The sequence below is a fragment of the Pinus tabuliformis genome, chromosome 7 (assembly GCF_031772625.1).
Source record: "Pinus tabuliformis cultivar Carrire ecotype Pingquan chromosome 7, CPIR1, whole genome shotgun sequence".
In the NCBI taxonomy this organism is placed as follows: domain Eukaryota; kingdom Viridiplantae; phylum Streptophyta; class Pinopsida; order Pinales; family Pinaceae; genus Pinus; species Pinus tabuliformis.
This window is the reverse complement of record NC_142293.1, coordinates 615,902,266-615,920,976: the sequence shown is the minus strand read 5'-3', so window position 1 is coordinate 615,920,976 and position 18,711 is coordinate 615,902,266. Positions and strand designations below refer to the sequence as shown.

Here is an 18,711-nt window from a genome sequence, read left to right as displayed (position 1 = left end):
GACTAAATTTGAACAAATCAAGAGTCTGTTTATTTGATTCAGCAACGGCTGATATGACACATTCCTGGATATAACAAACAAAATATTCTGAACTAAATACCGACATCATACCATAAGAGCACACATTCTTGTGCCCAGAATATTAAGCTAAATACAAACATTCAGAGTCAAGATTTTATTCCACTGTAAATTGAAAGGGTGCCAGACTTTGACAGAGTCCTCTTTATACAAGTATAAGTTAAGAGTAGCAGAATCGTGATAGTTGGTTAAAGGCACGGCTTCACCAAAAACACAAATGAAAGTATACAGCACAACGTGACAGCCGGATAAAGACACGACTTCACCACAATGCCTAAGAAAACACACAGTATTCAATCCAAGTCTGATAGCACTACAAACTAGCAACCGAAAGGTATAGGGCTTCCCATTATTTAAGATGTCAACCAAACATCCGCTAAACCCTAGATGGAAAGACTCTATAGAGCAAACTGAGAGAAGAACCAAGAGGGTTCAAATTCGACCAAGCAAGAACAACAGAGCCATGCTCCAGGCTTGGAAGCCTGCACACAAGCGAACAGGCAATCAAATGACTAGTAAATCGTTAGTATGACAAATTGAAAACCTGAAGGAAACACATAATAATGACCAGCATTAAGTGGAAGCCATTAAAACATTACCTGTAGAGAAAATTCGATCAACTGGCGAACTTGACGTTGAGAATGGAGCACCATAGATTGGGTATGCATGAACACCCTGCTCATAGAGGAGCCAAGAGATTAATAGAACGGTTAAAGAGGATAAAACAAGTATAACCATAGCTAAAACTTACCTTGGATGCATCGTAGAGCGCCTTAGAGGCTGAGCCAACCACCGAGCCACCGAAAGAACCGCAGAGACGAGAGGGCCAAGTATCAACTAAACCAGAGAGACTGCCTGAGAGCAGAGCACCAGGCAAGAACATTGAAGCCCTAAGGGAAATACAACCCAAAAACACAGTCAACCAACTCATTGAAGACAGGACGACACATTGTGAGATTTACCTGTTAAATCGAGCCGAGGTCGCTAAAACAAACCAGAATACAATGCTAACCAGCTGACGGACAAAAACATCAAAGACCCTCACACAGACAGAACTATAACAAGCATGCACAAACCAGCAAAGTGAAGAACAACATCGACAGGCTGATTAGTCACAACGGCAGGTGCACAGGCAGAGCCACAACATAAAGCAATTCCAGAACTTTCCTCGGAAGCTACGGGGGTATAGCACCGTGACCGGGTTAACCGGTAAGAAGTGACCGACACGCATATTAATACAATAACATAAAATCCCAACAACCGTATTTATTACATCGGATACATCGCCACCAATTTTTGGTATCAGAGCAGGTTGCTCTTCTTAACAGAGATGGAGGTAGGCAGGAGAGGCTGAGGCAGAGGTAATAGAAGAGCAACAAATGATGGATTTAAAGAAGAGATTAAAGTTTTGAATGCACGATTGGAAACATTAGAAGCAGGAAGACGCAGGGATCCTGACGGTGGGGATGATAGTGAAGAGGAAGAAAATGTAGCAGCAATAGAAGGGCAAAATGAGGAGGCACTAGAACTTAGATTGTTAAGATCAGTTTTGTTGGCCAGTAGTAAGCCAAAACCAAAATTGTCTAGTTACGATGGCAGCTTGTCCACAGAGGCACTATTGGACTGGATTAGTGAACTAGATAAGTATTTTGAATATGAATAAATTAGTGAAGACAAGAAGATCAGATTTGCTATTAAAAAGTTGAAAGGACACGCAACGTTGTGGTGGGATGGTGTACAGGTAGAACGAAGAAGACTAAATAAACCATTGATTAGAAGTTGGGACAGAATGGTAGCGAAGATGAAGAGTAAGTTTTTGCCTAAATATTATCAAATTGACCTTTACAGATAGGTAAAAAACCTGAGGCAAAGAGGGATGACTATAAAGGAGTACAATGAAGCATTTTATAAAGTAAATTTGAGAGCATGATATGTGGAAGATACCCTTGAAAAGACAACAAGGTTTGTGAATGGTCTATGAATGGAGATCCTAGACGAGATTAACATTCTTTCTCCTAAAACTATGGAGGAGGCATACCAATGTGCCTTGAAGGTAGAGGAGAAGCTTACTAGGAAGAAGAATGAGAGAATAGGATGTGGTTCCGGTAGAGGAAGGGGACAATCTTATGGCAGAGGTAAGAATTCCAGCAGCCGTGAAGAGGGCAACAGTTCCAAAACTTCAAGATAGATTGAGAGGGAAGGTAACACTAGGGGACGAAGGCCATACCAAAGAGGCAGAGGTAGAGGGAATGCCTTTCAGTGTTACAAGTGTCACAAGTGGGGACACAGGTTGTTTGAATGTCCTGAAAATGAACCTGTTGGACAGAGAGGAGCGTATGTTGCTCAGCCTGAAGCAGTAGAGGAACCATAGCAAGAGGTGGAGAATGTACTAGAAACAGGGGAAGCCTTGGTGTTGAACAAGGTTTTTTTGAAACCGGTGAAAGAAGTGGCAAATGTGACGCAGAGAAAAGCATTGTTCCGGACTGTATGTAAGTCACACGGAAAATGTTGTAAATTGATTATTGACAGCGGGAGCACTGATAATTTGGTAGCTACGGAGATCGTGGAGAAACTAGGTTTGAAGAGAGAAAAACACCCAACTCCATATAGGGTGTCGTGGTTGCAGAAGGGACACCAATTGTTAGTTGATGAACAATGTGAGGTAGATTTTCAAATAAGCAAGTACAAAGATAAGGTGACTTGCGACATAATGCCGATGGACGTGTGCCATATTTTGCTAGGCAGACCATGGCAATACGATAGAAAGGTAGTCCATGACAGAGAGAAAAATTGTTACAAATTTGTTAAAGATGGGATAAAGCATACCTTGGTACCCATGAAAGAAGAGGAGATAGCAGAAACAAGTGGAATGAAAGCATTGCTGCTAGGAGGAAAGGAGTTTCTGCGACAGATTGAGGAGAGTGAATTGGGTTATGTAGTTGTGAGAAGACCAAGGGTAGTGTTAGTACACACCAAACTTACTGATTTGCCTATGGAGATACAGGATATGTTGCAGGAATTTAATGATATTGTGGTAGATGATCTGCCAGATTAGTTACCACCAAAACAGAGTATTAGTCACCATATTGACTTCATCCCAGGAGCTAGTTTGCCAAACAAGGCTGCTTACCAGATGAGCCCAAAAGAGAACGAGGAGATCAAAAAATAGGTGTAGGAATTACTGGATAAAGGACTGATTCGGGAGAGTCTGAGTCCTTGTGCTGTTCCGACTATTCTAGCTCCCAAGAAAGGAGGAGAATGGCGGATGTGCACTGATTCCCGAGCGATCAATAAGATTACCATTAGGTACAGGTTTCCTTTACCTCGGATGGATGATATGATGGATTGTCTGAGTGGGGCAGCGTACTTTTCAAAGATTGATTTGAAGAGTGGCTACCATCAGATTCTAATTCGAGAAGGTGACGAGTGGAAGACAGATTTCAAGACCAATGAAGGCCTGTATGAGTGGCTGGTTATGCCATTCAGGTTGAGCAATGACCCCAGCACATTCATGCGATTGACGAACAAGATGCTTAAAGAATTCATTGGTAAGTTTGTGATTGTTTATTTGGATGATATTCTCATATTTAGTAGGACGGAGGAAAAGCATTTTCGACATGTTAGGTGTGTATTGGAAAAATTACAGAAAAACAAGTTGCTGATAAATTTGAAGAAATGTTCTTTTTTCAAGAAGGAACTGATTTATTTGGGTTTTGTAATATCTGAGAATGAATTAGAGATGGATTCGGAGAAGGTTGCAGCCATAGTTAGCTGGCCATCTCCCAAGAGTTTATTTGATGTAAGAAGTTTCCATGGGTTGGAATGTTTTTATAGAAAGATTATTAAACATTTCAGTGAGATTTGTGCATCGATGTTGGACACAATCAAGAAGTCCAGCCAGCCTTTCCGATCAACAAAATTGACTGAGAGAAGTTTTCAATTGTTGAAGAAAAAAATCACTGAAAACCCATTCTCAGATTACCAGATTTCAATAAATTATTTTAGGTTTGTTGTGATGTCGGTGGGACAACGATTGGAGCAGTACTCAACTAGGAAGATAAGCCAGTGGCTTATTTCAACGAGAAATTGAATGAAAGCTGACATAAATACACGTCTTACGACAAGGAGTTTTATGCCGTCATCCAAGCATTGAAGCATTGGAGACATTATTTGCTGGCTAAGGAGTTTGTCTTGTTTTTAGACAATTCTGTGTTGCAGTATATCATGCAGTAGCATAAGCTGAACCACAAACATGCAAAGTGGGTAGAGTACTTGCAAAGTTTCACTTTTGTTTTGAAACATATCAGAGGCCAAGCTAATAAAGTGGCAGATGCGTTAAGCAGGAGAAGTTTGATCCTACAGGAGAGTACGATACAGGTGTTGGGATTTGAGCACCTTAAGGATTTGTATGAGGCTGATGCAGATTTTAAAGAAGCTTATGAAGCTTGCCAAAATCCAATGTTAAAGGATAACCGTTTATGGCTAGATTATAATATTCAGGAAGGGTTGTTGTTCAAGGAGGATAGTTGTGTATTCCAGGCTGTTTTATGAGAGAGAGCTTGGTCCAGGAGAAACATAGTGGAGGATTAGCTGGGCGTTTTGGCATCGACAAAACATTAGATCAGTTGAGCCACTTCTATTATTGGCCTAAGATGCGTAGATACATGCAAAGATTTGTGAACAGGTGTAAAGTGTGTCAGTATGCGAAAGGACAGAGTCAGAACGCAGGGTTGTACACACCCTTACCTATTCCGAACAGACCTTGGGACTTAGTCAATTTAGACTTTGTCTTAGGACTGCCGAAGATGCAGAGGGGATTCGACTCTATCATGGTGGTGGTGGATCGTTTCACCAAGATGGCACATTTTATTCCATGCAGGAAGACCAGTGATGCCACACATGTAGCACACTTGTTCTTCACCGAGATCGTCAGATTACATGGCCTGCCGAAGTCCATTATTTCAGATAGGGACGTGAAGTTCACAGGCCATTTCTGGAAAACGTTATGGAAGAAGTTGGACACCAAGATGAACTTCAGCTCAGCTTATCATCCACAGACCGATGGGAAAACTGAGGTGGTAAAAAACAGTCTAGGAAATCTGTTGAGGAGTCTAGTTTGTGAAAATTCTAGGCAGTGGGATCACGTGCTTGCACTTCGATATTGCTGATCTAGATTAAGAAATTTGGAATTGTTTCAAAATATTTAACCTACTTTGGTTCAAATATGCGTGTAATTCAAGATAAATATATTATTGGAAATTATACTCACTTGAGAATCATTGAGATCCCAATAAGTGAGAAGGCATAATCTGGCATCCTTAAGACTAATTCAGGGTTCTGTAAAATTGCTCTAACTTCGCTGACAATTCCTTGCAATCCACATGCAAGGGACAATCACTGGGCTTCACAACAAACTTTCAACCGAATGTGATCTTTAGAGCTTCACAACTAAATTTGAACAAATCAAGAGTCTGTTTATTTGATTCAACAACGACTGATATGAAATCCCTTGTTCTTCCTGTAGAAGAATTCCATTCCTAATTTCACTTGCAATAGGCTGCAAGAGATTTCTGTTCTCTTTTGCACAGACAATTTGCCAGGGACAGAAAATAGGAAAAGGGAGAAATGACAGGTTTCCTGAAAACTTCTGTGATTAAGCCCCAAAAATTTCCTCTTGTTAATCAACAAGTGTAAAAATTTCTCATTTCCCACCCCGGTTTTCAGTTTCACCTTATTTCTCCAAAATAGTTAAATGCCCTTTCCCATATCCATACATTTAACAATTGAAAAATAAATTTTGCTGAAAACACAAATTCTGGAAATTTTACAAAATGCTGGAAAATGCAGAAATATAAAAATCAGCACATACAAACAATCATTTAACACATTTAAACACAGTGATTTTTGGTCAAGGTGACCCTGGAAAAACCCCCTACAACTCTTGGGGAAAACCAGTTCGAGAGCTCCTTATTTCTGGAAAATGCTTTTTACAGTGAGAAATGTTCAGCAAAAAATCAGCAAGCAAACTTTTACAACTTATCTCGTTTTCCGTGCCTCACAGCCAACTGGAAAAACTTGCAAACAGCAAAACAGAACAACAATAAATTCTGTACGGCCTTCTCGAAAAAATAGCAGTACAGCTATATGGATTTCTGCCCTCGACTTGTTGAAACTCCGCTGTACGGACTTGCTGAAACTCCGCTTACGGACTTGCTGAAACTCCGACTTGTTAAAACTACGCTGTACGGACTTGCTGAAACTCTCCCTTGGAATGTGTGCCAAGCTGCTGCCTCCTCCTCATTGTCCAAAAATCTCCCTTGCTCTCTTGCTCTCCTTCTGTCAATCTGCTCATGAAAGAATGAATGACCTTTTCCTCCTTTTCCTCCCTTAATCTAACCCTAAGTGACTTTTGGGTAATCCCTAAATCCAATGGCTGAAATAGATTGAGATCTAGGGTTGAGATTAAATGCTCATTTAAATCTCACTTTCTATTTTTTAATTCACCCCACTTTAATAAAGACCCACTTAGTCATTTATTTCCAAAGTCACTTTTCCTTTCTAATTTTACATTGACTTTATTAAAGTCACTTTAAAATTAGACTTTAGTAACTTTATCACTTAAAGTCACCTTTAAATTAGATTTGACTTTATAAAAATTATAAAGTCACTTTAGGAGAAAAAATTAAATTCTTTTGGACAGTTTTCCCTAGGCCAAAGATCAAAGCCTTAGGGAACCACCTGTCCTCCGGTACCAAATTTCAACACTCCCTCTTACCGAGGAAGGTGTTCCTCACCACACCCATCTTGTCTTTGAAGTAGTCATGCTTGCCCCGTGGTAAGGCTTTGGTAAGAATATCTGCAACTTGCTCATTAGTGGGAATATACTCAAGTTTCATAGCGCCCTTCTGAACACAGTCTCTGATGAAATGATATTTGATCCCGATATGCTTTGACCTGTCATGAAATACTGGATTCTCCGTGAGTTTAATGCAACTCTGATTATCACAATAAATCACAGAAGGTCTCAACGGCTGACCAATTAAGCCAAACAACATCTTGCGAAGCCAGATGGCCTCACAACTAGCTAAACTGGCTGCCATATACTCTGCTTCCGCTGAACTCAATGCTACTGACTGCTGCTTCCGGCTGAACCATGACACTACTGCCGAACCCAACCCAAAATAGCACCCTGAAGTGCTCTTCCTATCAGAAGCACAACCCGCCCAATCAGAATCAGTATGACCTGCCAATCTCACTCCATCCCCCTGCCTGTAGTCCAGACCATAATCCACTGCCCCCTGCAAGTACCGCAAAATGTGTTTTGCAACCACCCAGTGAACCTTCCTAGGCTCACACATAAACTGACTCATCGTGTTGACTGCAAAACAAATATCTGGTCTAGTGTTGATCAAATACATCAAGGAACCAATCAGCGGCCTGTACAATGTGGGATCCACCAACCCGGAATCCGAAGCATGAAGCTTCTTCCAGTTGGTGATCATCGGTGTCGACATGGGTTTACAATCCTCCATGTGGAATTTGCCAAGGATGTCCACAATATACTTCCCCTGCCTCAGGAAGAAATGCCCCTCCTCCTGCCACAACTCCAAACCCAAAAAGTAATGCATCAAGCTGATGTCCTTCATCTCAAACTCCGCCGCAAGTTCTCTCTTGCAGTGCTCTATGAGTCTCTCTGCACCTGTAATGACCAAGTCATCCACATACAACACCAGAATGAGAGGTTCCTCACCTATCACAATAAAGTAAAGGTTCGGATCTGCCTCCCTCTTTGTGAAACCCATCCCCTGCAAGTATGTATCTATCCTGGTGTACCAAGCTCTGGGAGCTTGCTTCAAGCCATAAAGGGCCTTTTTCAGTCTGCACACATGGGACTCCTTCCCATGCACCTCAAAGCCCTGTGGCTGCTCAATGTACACCTCCCCCTGTATGAAGCCATTGAGAAATGCAGTTTTCACATCCATCTGGTGGATCTTCCAACCCATCTCTGCTGCTATCGATATAATGGAGCGGATCGAAGTATATCGAGCCATGGGAGCGAAGGTCTCCTCATAATCAACTCCCTCTACTTAGGAGAACCCTTTAGCCACAAACCTCGCTTTGAATTTCTCAATGCTGCCATTTGTAGCATGCTTTACCTTGTAAAGCCATTTGGAAGTAACCACGGATTTGCCCTCAAGCCTCGGCACCACCTCCCAAACATCATTCTTCATGATAGAAGAATACTCCTCCTGCATGGCCTCTCTCCAGACTTGCTGGCTAGCTGCCTCCTCATAGCTAGAAGGCTCAGAGTCAAGGATGCTGGTAACCATTGCCATATAGCTACAAAACCTCTCAGGTGGTCTACTCTCTCTAACCAGCCTCTTAGGCTCAGCAACAGATGTGGCATCTCTCAAGGTGTCCTGAAGCCACTTGGGCTTCCTCTTCCCTGAGCGTACTTCTCCCATAGGAGAATGAAACTCCTCCTCCTCATCATCATCAGGAGCCTGAACTCCTGGCTGTCTGTCTGCTGTCCTCCTGCCTGCACCTGAACCTGTAGAAGCTGAAGTACCGTGTGAACTGTTTATCAGTGGACTCCCTAGTGAACTGCTTTGTGGACTGCTCTGCATGCTGCTCGGAGCACCACCCCTCTGGCTCGGCGAGCCACTGCTCACTGACGAACCTGACATCCTCATAGATGTACCTCCGGATCCTCCTGGTCCCTGCCCACTGGATCCCTGCGACTGACTCAACTGCTGCTGAGGGTCTGGCTGATCCAGATACTCTAACTCCCGTGACCTCCTAAAGGCCCTGTCCTCCTCGAACTTCACATCCCGCCTGACAACAACTTTCCTCTGTGCAGGAATGTAAATTCGAAAGGCCTTTGAGGTCTCACTGTAGCCCACAAAGATACCCTTCTCTGCGGTGGGCTCTAGTTTGGTCCTCTTCTCCTTGGGTATGTAGGAGTATGTGATGCACCCAAAGATACGAAGATGACCAATATCAGGCTTCTTCCCAGAAAAAGCCTCCTCCAGAGTCATGTTCCCCAAGGCACGATGCAGACTCCTGTTCTGCAAATAAATCGCTGTGTTGCAGGCCTCTGCCCACAAGAACAATGGCAACCCCTGATCATGTAACATGGCTTTGGCAGCCCCTACGATGGATCTGTTCTTCCTCTCTGCAACCCCGTTCTGCTGGGGGTTGTAAGGAACAGTGAACTTCCTCCTAATGCCTGCCTCCGCACAATAGTCAACAAACTCTCCAAGGGTGTACTCTCCCCCATTGTCCGACCTCAGGGACTTGATCTTCCGACCTGTCTGTGTCTCCACAAGAGCTCTAAACTCTTGAAACCGCTTGAAGACCTCACGCTTGGTCTTCAAGAAATAAATCCAGGTCCTCCTGGAGTGATCATCAATGAATAAAACATAGTACTCATATCCACTCAAGGAAACATGAGACATCCGACCGCTCACATCAGAATGAATCAAATCAAGTATCCCAGTCGCTCAGCTGCCACTGCTGGGAAAAGGGGATTTGACAAACTTGCCCATCGCACATCCTCTGCAAGTATCAAAGTGATCAGCACTGAAATATGGCACACCTGTAGTGATCTCCCGCAAGGTCCTCAAGGCTCCATGATACATATGCCCCATCCTGCGATGCCAAATCTCACACAGCTCATAACTGCTAGCTCTGCTGTCAGTACTATTGCTCAATGCCAAAAGGGGTTGGAATGCAAACTTGTACACCTTTGCATGGCGTACACCTATCACTCTAGCTGAATCAACTGGAGTGCCACTGGGATACATCAACACCTGTCCTCCCCTGAACAGTACCTCATATCCTTTGTCCTCCAAAGCTGATACGGATATGAGGTTCTTCCTCATCCCTGGCACATAAAGAACATCTGTCACCTTCAAGGGAGGTTTGGACTCCCTCTGAAATGTCAGTGTCCCCACCCCCACTGCTCTAACAACTTTGTCATCACCGAGTACTACCTCTATATCAGTGCCACTCTTTGAAAGCTCAGAGAAGTACACACGGACTCCTGTCATGTGACGTGAAGCCCCACTGTCCACATACCAGATACCCGAAGATGCTCCGCTAATCAAGGGAAAAGCATGTTCCCCCTGAACCTGTGTGGCAGGTGATCCTGCACTAGAGGACTTACATGCAGTGAACGCAAACTCCTGCTCAAATCGATCTGCAAAGTCCTCAACCTCTGCTGAAGCTGCCATGCTCTGGTTCTTCCCCTTCTTCTTCTTCTTCTCCGGACACACAACTGCATAGTGTCCCATCTTTTGACAATTTCAACACTTCACCTTGGAATAGTCCTTCTGTGTGTTATCCTGTTTACCTTTACCTTTGCCTTTGTCCCCACCATTGCTTGTGGAAGCCTGCTTCTTCCCTTTGCCTTTCTTGCCTCCTGCCACCAGTGCTACATCCTCATCCTGCTCAACTGGCTTGGCTGCCCCAAGCTGACTTTTCCTGATCTCTGTTTGAATGCAATCATCCCAAAACCTCTCCCATGTGGGAAGGGTCTCACGTGCACAAACCCCATTAACAAAGTTCATCCATGAACGGGGGATGCCATTCACTGCAATCCGCACCAACTCAGTGGATGGAATGACCTCTCCAACTGCTGCCAACTCATCTCTCACATTAGTAATCTTTGTGAGATATCCAGCTGCACTATCATTACCCATCTTAATAGTCTTCAGCTTCTCCTTCAGGACCATTTTCCGGTACTCATTGGTACTCTGGTAGAGATTGGACAATGCTGTCCACATCTCATGGGCATTTCTCTTTCCTCTCACATGAGGAATGCAATGATTTTTGACTCTGTTTAGAATCAATCTCTTACCCTTGTTGTTCTTTTTGTTATATTCAGCCAACTGAGTGGCATCAGTAGGCACATGATGTCCCAGACTTTTGCCTCCTCAAAGATACTCTGCATTCTCTCCTTGCAAACGCTGTAATTGCTATGCCCATCCAACCTATCCTCCACCCTCAATCCCAATGACATCCTGCTATCCTAAAACTGAAAAATAGCACTGCTGTAGTAAAGATAAAACCGCTGTTTGTGAAAAATCAGCTTGCTGGAATTTTCTGAGTGAAAAATCTGCAGGCTGTAATTTTCTGAGTGAAAAATCAGCAGGCTGTAATTTTCCTCCTTGCTGTCCCAAACTGCATTTCAGCACTCAAGCTCTGATACCATGTAAAAATTTCTCATTTCCCACCCCGGTTTTCAGTTTCACCTTATTTCTCCAAAATAGTTAAATGCCCTTTCCCATGTTCATACATTTAACAACTGAGAAATAAATTTTGCTGAAAACACAAATTTTGGAAATTTTACAGAATGCTGGAAAAAACAGAAATATAAAAATCAGCACATACAAACAACGATTTAACACATTTAAACACAGTGATTTTTGGTCAAGGTGACCCTAGAAAAACCCCCTACAACTCTTGGGGAAAACCAGTTCGAGAGCTCCTTCTTATTTCTGGAAAATGCTTTTTACAGTGAGAAATATTCAGCAAAAAATCAGCAAGCAAACTTTTACAATTTATCTCGTTTTCCGTGCCTCACAGCGAACTGGAAAAACTTGCAAACAGCAAAACAGAACAGCAATAAATGTTGTACGGCCTCCTCGAAAAAATAGCAGTACAGCTATATGGATTTTTGCCCTCGACTTGTTGTAACTCCGTTGTACGGACTTGCTGAAACTCCGACTTGCTGAAACTCCGCCTTGCTGAAACTCCGCCTTGCTGAAACTCCACTGTACGGACTTGCTGAAACTCCAACTCGCTGAAACAACGCCTTGATGAAACTTCGTTGTACGGATTTGCTGAAACTCTGCCTTGGAATGTGTGCCAAGCTGCTGCCTCCTCCTCCTCACTGTCCAGAAATCTCCCTTGCTCTCCTTCTCTCAATCTGCTCATGAAAGAATGAATGATCGTTTCTTCCTTTTCCTCCCTTAATCTAACCCTAAGTGACTTTTGGGTAATCCCTAAATCCAATGGCTGAAATAGATTGAGATCTAGGGCTGAGATTAAATGCTCATTTAAATCTCACTTTCTATTTTTTAATTCACCCCACTTTAATAAAGACCCACTTAGTCATTTATTTCCAAAGTCACTTTTCCTTTCTAATTTTACATTGACTTTATTAAAGTCACTTTAAAATTAGACTTTAGTAACTTTATCACTTAAAGTTACTTTTAAACTAGATTTGACTTTATAAAAATTATAAAGTCACTTTAGGAGAAAAAATTAAATTCTTTTGGACAGTTTTCCCTAGGCCAAAGATCAAAGCCTTAGGGAACCACCTGTCCTCCAGTACCAAATTTCAACAACAAGAGGAGTTTACAACCAAAAAAACCTCTACATAAAGCAGGGCGCTACATTAAACAAACAACTGGCAGAGAGAATCTACCTGTTTGACATATGCGTCACTTGATAGTTCCACTAAGTTTGTAGGCAGTTTTGGATTTCTTCCGTAAACAGTTTTGAAAGTAGTATGAACTATGGATTTGTTTACACGGGAATTGTGGCAAACTTAGCTTCTGGGAAAGTGAGGTCCCATTGTGTTAGGTACCAAAACTATTCTGCAACAAATTTCTGAGGCTTCTGTTTATAACTTTATCACCATTGTTTGCCCATCATCTTGTGCATATTAGGTGGAACTATGCACTAAATATTTTTATCTAGCTTTTGCAATATAGTCAACCAAAATGATATAGAAAGTTAGTATGACAGTATCCCTGTCACTAAATATAGCTTTGGATAACTATGCAAGCACAGAACCTTCTTTGAAAAATAGGTCAACTATTTCCTCTGTTTGCCCATCATCTTGTGGATGTTAGGTGGAGCTAGGCACTAACTAAACCTTTTTATCTTGCTTTCGCAATAAAGTCCTCCAAAATGGCATAGAATGTTAGTATGGCAGTATCCCTGTCACTAATTGTAGTTTTAGATAGCTATGCAAGCACAAAAGCTTATTTGAAAGATAGTCCAATTATTTCCTCTGTTTTCCCATCATCTTGTGGATATGAGATGGAGCTATGAACTGAATCTTTTTATCTAACTTTTGCAATAAATTCCACCAAAATGACATAGAAAGTTAGTATGACGGCATCCCTGTCACTAATTATAGTTTTGGATAACTATGCAAGCACGAAAGCTTCTTCGAAAAATAGTTCAATTACTTTGCTTGCATCAATAATCCTTTTTCATAGAGTGAAGTGGTTCATTTTAGAAATCTGTTGGTAATGACAATTTTTTTATCATTTCATTGTGTTCAAGACTTCCAAGCACAAAATCCATATTGATTTGAACCCTAGGCCTAACAACATTGGCAAAGGCATATATAGTCCTGTATTCTGCAAATTTCTTTGGCAAACCGAATTCAACAATTTTGCAAAAGAAATCATTTCCATCATATGTATCCTTTGAGGCTTCAAAACTAACTACATCATTATTCATACTCACAAACGACATATCCCACTCAATGTACCAACTGCCACCATTGACTTTCCACTCCTATGTGGAACATAAAGGAATGGCTTTGCAAATATGTAATATGCCATGTGTTTGTAATGGAGTTGCTTGGGTACCATGTTACTGGATCCTCCACACCTGTGTGAAGGATATGTGGATCTGTGATTCTGTCATAAAAGTAGACCCCTTGGAGAAGGAAAAGGATCTTGAGCCCATGAAACAGATCCCATCGAAAAGGAAATGGATCTTGAAATTTGAAACAGTTTCCAAACTTCCAGCGCTATTTTGACCCCCTGATCCCCCCCCAAAATTGATTTTTTAATGAAAAGTTCCCCAAACCTTAAATGCCTAAAGGCTAAAACGTGAAACTTTATTCTTGGTCAATGTCTGATCTATCCTTTTGTCGAGATCTGCTCTTGAGGTCTGATCTATAAACATCAGATCTCAATGTCTACTCTGAAGGTTTGATCTATGATTTTGGTCAAGGTCTGCTGTCAAGGTGTGATCTATCTTTATGTGCCATGAAGTTGCTCACTTCATCCACACTATTATTAAGTCCTGCTATAGCCCTCAAGAAAACCACTTTATTCACTGTTCATATGGACATGGCTCACAAAAATGATGTATGACCTGGTTTATGCTTATGCTGAAATGGTCCTTAAAATGATCAAATATCAATGATGCTTATAGCTTATCAAATTATCAGTTATGATACATGGATGGTTAATACTACTAGAAACATGCATGAGGAATCACTTCTTTGGTTATGATTAGTTGTGATTCCTGAATGGCTTTGATATTTTTTTTAGTTATAAACGTATTTTTATATTTTTTGCTCTTGTTTCGCCACCACATCCAAATTCTAGATTTTCAAAATTTTTGGGGATCTGTATCTGTATCTGGATCTGGATCCATATTTGTATCTGTATCTTGGTAACTTAGCTTGAGATTTTATATATTTTAGGGCCTGATGATAAATTAACAATATATACTTCTTGTGCACAAAATATGGCTGCAATATTTTTAAATCTTGTACAATTATATAGTATGTTGATCTTAGAGAGATAACCTCCTTTTAGCTTCATTTGGTATCTGACTAAAATATGCAACAAGTTGTCCTTCCTAAATCAATACTCCAATTTCTACACCAGAATTATCACATTGAACGCACAAAGTTTTGTCAAAATCAAGTAAAGACTAATAATGAAGCTTCACTTGCCTTTGTCCAAACAAATGTCTTTCTCTTAGTGGAACACATCAATAGTCCACATAGGATGCTCAATCTTTTAACGAACTTCTTTATAAAAACTTTCCAAGCCATGAGAACTTTATAACTCTATGATTCTTTTGTTGAGAAATATAGCTTGAGTAGGAGCTTCTTGCTCGATTGATAGGGCCCCCAAAATAGGCCTTTCATCATTACTTCTTGAGGGTGATCTTAAAGGTGATGACTGCTTTTCCATCACACCTTCCGAATTTTGCATTCCTGGCACTGCAAAAACAGGTCTACAATCTGTACTTGGAGGTGAAAGTGATTCTAAAAGTGGTCATGCATGAATTGTTGCAACTTGTTGGTTTGGAGATCGTGGAGAATTCCATTGTCTATTAATCCCTGACTCCATGATATTTTGTCATGAAGACAATTCTATACCTTTAGACAGATTTTCTTTGCCACCTTTTTGAGATGAAAGCACTCTGTAGCCATTGTCAACAGGTTCTGTAGGTTTTAGCCAATGTAAAAGGCTAGCATCCACATAGACAACACCACTAGGTGGAGCCTCCCCAGGCATGGCATTTGAGTGACTTTGCACTGCCAATGAGATGTTTTCTTGATCATTCATCCACACTGAATAGGACTGATCATTCATCCACAATAAGTACAATGTTCCACCAAGTACTGTATTCAATCAGCAGCTATTTTTGACAAACAGATTGAGCACCACAACAAATGTCAACTGAGTAGTGTCAACTGTAATAATTAAATTACCCTGGCCTCTCTGGAGTCTGAACTATTTGTACTGATCCGCAACCTAGAAGAACAATTATGATAAATTCAGTTACTTTCCTGATGAGGTCCACAGCCAGGGATATTGTCACTGAAGCAGTTCGCTGCGATTAGAAACTTCTGTGGATAATTTCTATCTCTTGTAGTAATTCGTTTGTCCTAGAAGGATCTAATACCCGTTGACTGTGCTCAGGCAGAGCTCGCTCATGTGCTAATTTCCTGTAGCAAGAAGGCTAGGTTCTGTAGGTTTTAGCCAATGTGAAAGGCTAGCATCCACATAGACAACAACACTAGGTGGAGCCTCCACAGGCATGGCATTTGAGTGACTTTGCACTGCCAATGAGATGTTTTCTTGATCTGTAAACTTTCCCTGTTGGGATGAAATGGGACTGGAGATCTAAATTTCCCTTCTGTAATCAGTGTCAGCAAATAGTCTCTTGTTTGTCCATTATCTCCGTAGGAAGATGAGCTTGCTGTGACAAAGAAACCACCATTTTAGAAGACTCCACCGAGATTCTGTATGGCCCCTAAATAATACCAGTTAGGGGATTCTTTTGCCATATTAAGTGGTGTCAAGTGTGGATTCTTTTGCCATATTAAGCGGTGTCAAGTGTTGGAGTTTGCCAAAACTGTCTGGTATAATTAAATGGAAATTGACTACTGCAACACAAATAGAGTTCATTGAGGTGTTAGACATACTTGATGGCAGCTATATACAAACATTTGAAATCTTCTCAGAATTGATGGAAGCAATAGATGTTACTATTGAAAAAACAGATGAGTCCAAATTAATATCACATGGATCTTTTGATGAACTAGTACTTGTACCTAAGCTAACCTTAACTGACAACACCTACAAGGTCATCTCATCTTTAATAGTGGTGTGAATGACAATTTACTCTCATACCTTCTGCCCTTATTATTGTTTCACCATCGAAAGTTAGCCTTGCTAGATTAGTTCCTGCATTCACATCACATCTTTCTTTACTAGACTTTTGTGCTGTGGTGATTTGATGAATTACAGGTACTACTATCACAGAAAAAGAATCCCTCTGTTAATATTATGGAGCCAGCCTTGACTGCAAATGCCATTCCTCTGCTGCTGAATGGTTCCACTGAGATTCAACCACTACTCCAGATAATCGATATTGGTTCTGTTACATCATTAAAAACAACATCCTCACACTTCTGCATTACTCTATCTGATGGAACACATCAACACAAGACTTTGCTACCATCAACATATAGCCCACAAGTTGCATCTGAAGACATTCAAATTGGCTCAATAATTCTGCTTAAAAAAGCAGCTTGCATGGTGCTTCAAAACTCCTCGTAAGGCCCAACATTTGAATTTACCCTTTTGTATTTTTTGTCTCCTATACGCTTCCTGCATTATATAAAAAAAAAGAATCTTCATTAATTCATTTCTCATCTGTTCTCATAAGGTCCATCCAAGTGGTTGAGCTTGAAGTTGTAATGCGTACAGCAGCATTGACCAAGGACTCATCAACACTAATACATGCAAAGGCAGGTACATCCCAGTATAGCTCTTCATCAGTAGAAGATACCTTGCCCTCTGTAGTTACTCCACTAATTACGGCGACAACTACAACTATTCCATTCAAGGCGCTCAATCCTTACCGAAAGTATTGGTCAATCCAAGGTAGAGCATCTGCAAAAACAGCATTGAAGACTTACAACAATGTGCAAGGCTCAGGAAAAGTTTTTGGATTTGACCTTATCAATCGTGATAAGGAAGAGATCCACCTTTCTGCATTTGCTGAATTGGCTGAATCTCTTTACAGTCTTGTTCAAGTTGGCCAGCTATACATTGTTTCAAATGGCACAGTCAAAGAAGCAAACCCAAACTACAACCACCTCAAGAACAAATGGGAAATTTACTTGTTCGCTGCTTCCACTGTCAATCCATGCCCCATAGTTGATCCAACGTTTCCTTACCACAGCTTTCACTTCAAAACTATTGCTGAAATAAAAAATGCAAGTCCAAATACGAATGTGGATGTGATTGGTGTTGTTACCTCTGCCTCACCTGCATCAGCAATTCGACGAAAAGACGGAAGTGAAACATTAAGGAAAACACTCATATTAAAAGACAAGTCTGGTTTTAGCATTGATGTAACATTATGGGGAGACCATTGTGACTTTATAGGACAAAACTTTGCTGAATTCTACTCTTTTGACAACCCACCAATCCTTGCAATCAAAGGAGGTCGTGTATCTGAATTTAATGGCACCACAATAGGGACGACACCAAGGAGCACTCTCATCATAAATCCACAAGTTGAAGAAACTCATCAACTACATGCATGGTTCCGTGAAACAGGTTATAGCTCTTCTTCCCCATTTTTGAGTAGAAACTATGGTGTTGCTTCAAAACGTGCCCTACCACGAAAGACAATTCATGAAATTGCTTACATGCAAACCTCCAAGAAAGCAATATGGGTTTCAGTGCGTGCAACGATAACTGCTCTTCACATGGCGGACTTCTACTTTTTAGCATGTCCATTAGATTTTAATGGAAAACGATGCATGAAAAAGGTTGTGGAGCATTCTAACAATCTTTGGCATTGTACAAAATGTAACGGCGACTTCCCAGAATGTGACTACCGTTACAAACTTAAAATTGAGCTACATGACCACACCGGGCACCTACAAAACGTCACAGCTTTCAATGACGCAGGAAATGAGCTCATGGGCATCACGGCAAAAGACCTGTTCCTTCTTTCTATCGAACCAACTGATCTGCAAGAAATTTGTGGCCGAATTACAGGACGCCACTTCCTGCTAACACTTTCCATTAAAACAGATTACTTCAACGGTGTTGAGCGCTTGCAACCAGAATTGATAAATTCAGAAGAAATTCAATATGACTCTGCATGCGAAGAAGCCCTTAATGGCATTCAAGCAATGTCCATTTCAAAACGGCCTGTTGTTCGCCACTTTTGAAAGCTTTTTATGGTCTCTTCAAACACTACTACTTGTACATAAACTGGCATTTCTGAATTACGCCCATGGTATTGTAATGCACACTTTTGCTGCAAATACTCTCTTCCAGTTTTTCCAAAATATGTATGTTTACTCTTTGCATTTTACATAATATAGATATCAAC

General features: G+C 41.1%; 1 protein-coding gene across 10 annotated transcripts in view; it reads left to right on the top strand.

Annotated features, from left to right (window-relative positions):
* LOC149248943 (large ribosomal subunit protein uL29-like) overlaps nucleotides 1-18,711 on the top strand; it is a 69,698-nt gene that overhangs the window by 27,321 nt on the left and 23,666 nt on the right. For 2 of the 10 annotated variants that reach the window (XM_089458576.1, XM_089458575.1), the window contains exons 4-5: nucleotides 16,605-16,912; nucleotides 17,026-18,615. The exons of the other annotated variants lie outside the window; for them this stretch is intronic. In XM_089458576.1, the coding sequence (XP_089314702.1) occupies nucleotides 16,605-16,912; nucleotides 17,026-18,547 (1,830 nt within the window). In that variant the 3' untranslated portion in view covers nucleotides 18,548-18,615. The remainder of the gene's footprint in view (nucleotides 1-16,604; nucleotides 16,913-17,025; nucleotides 18,616-18,711) is intronic. 10 annotated transcript variants of the gene reach the window in all.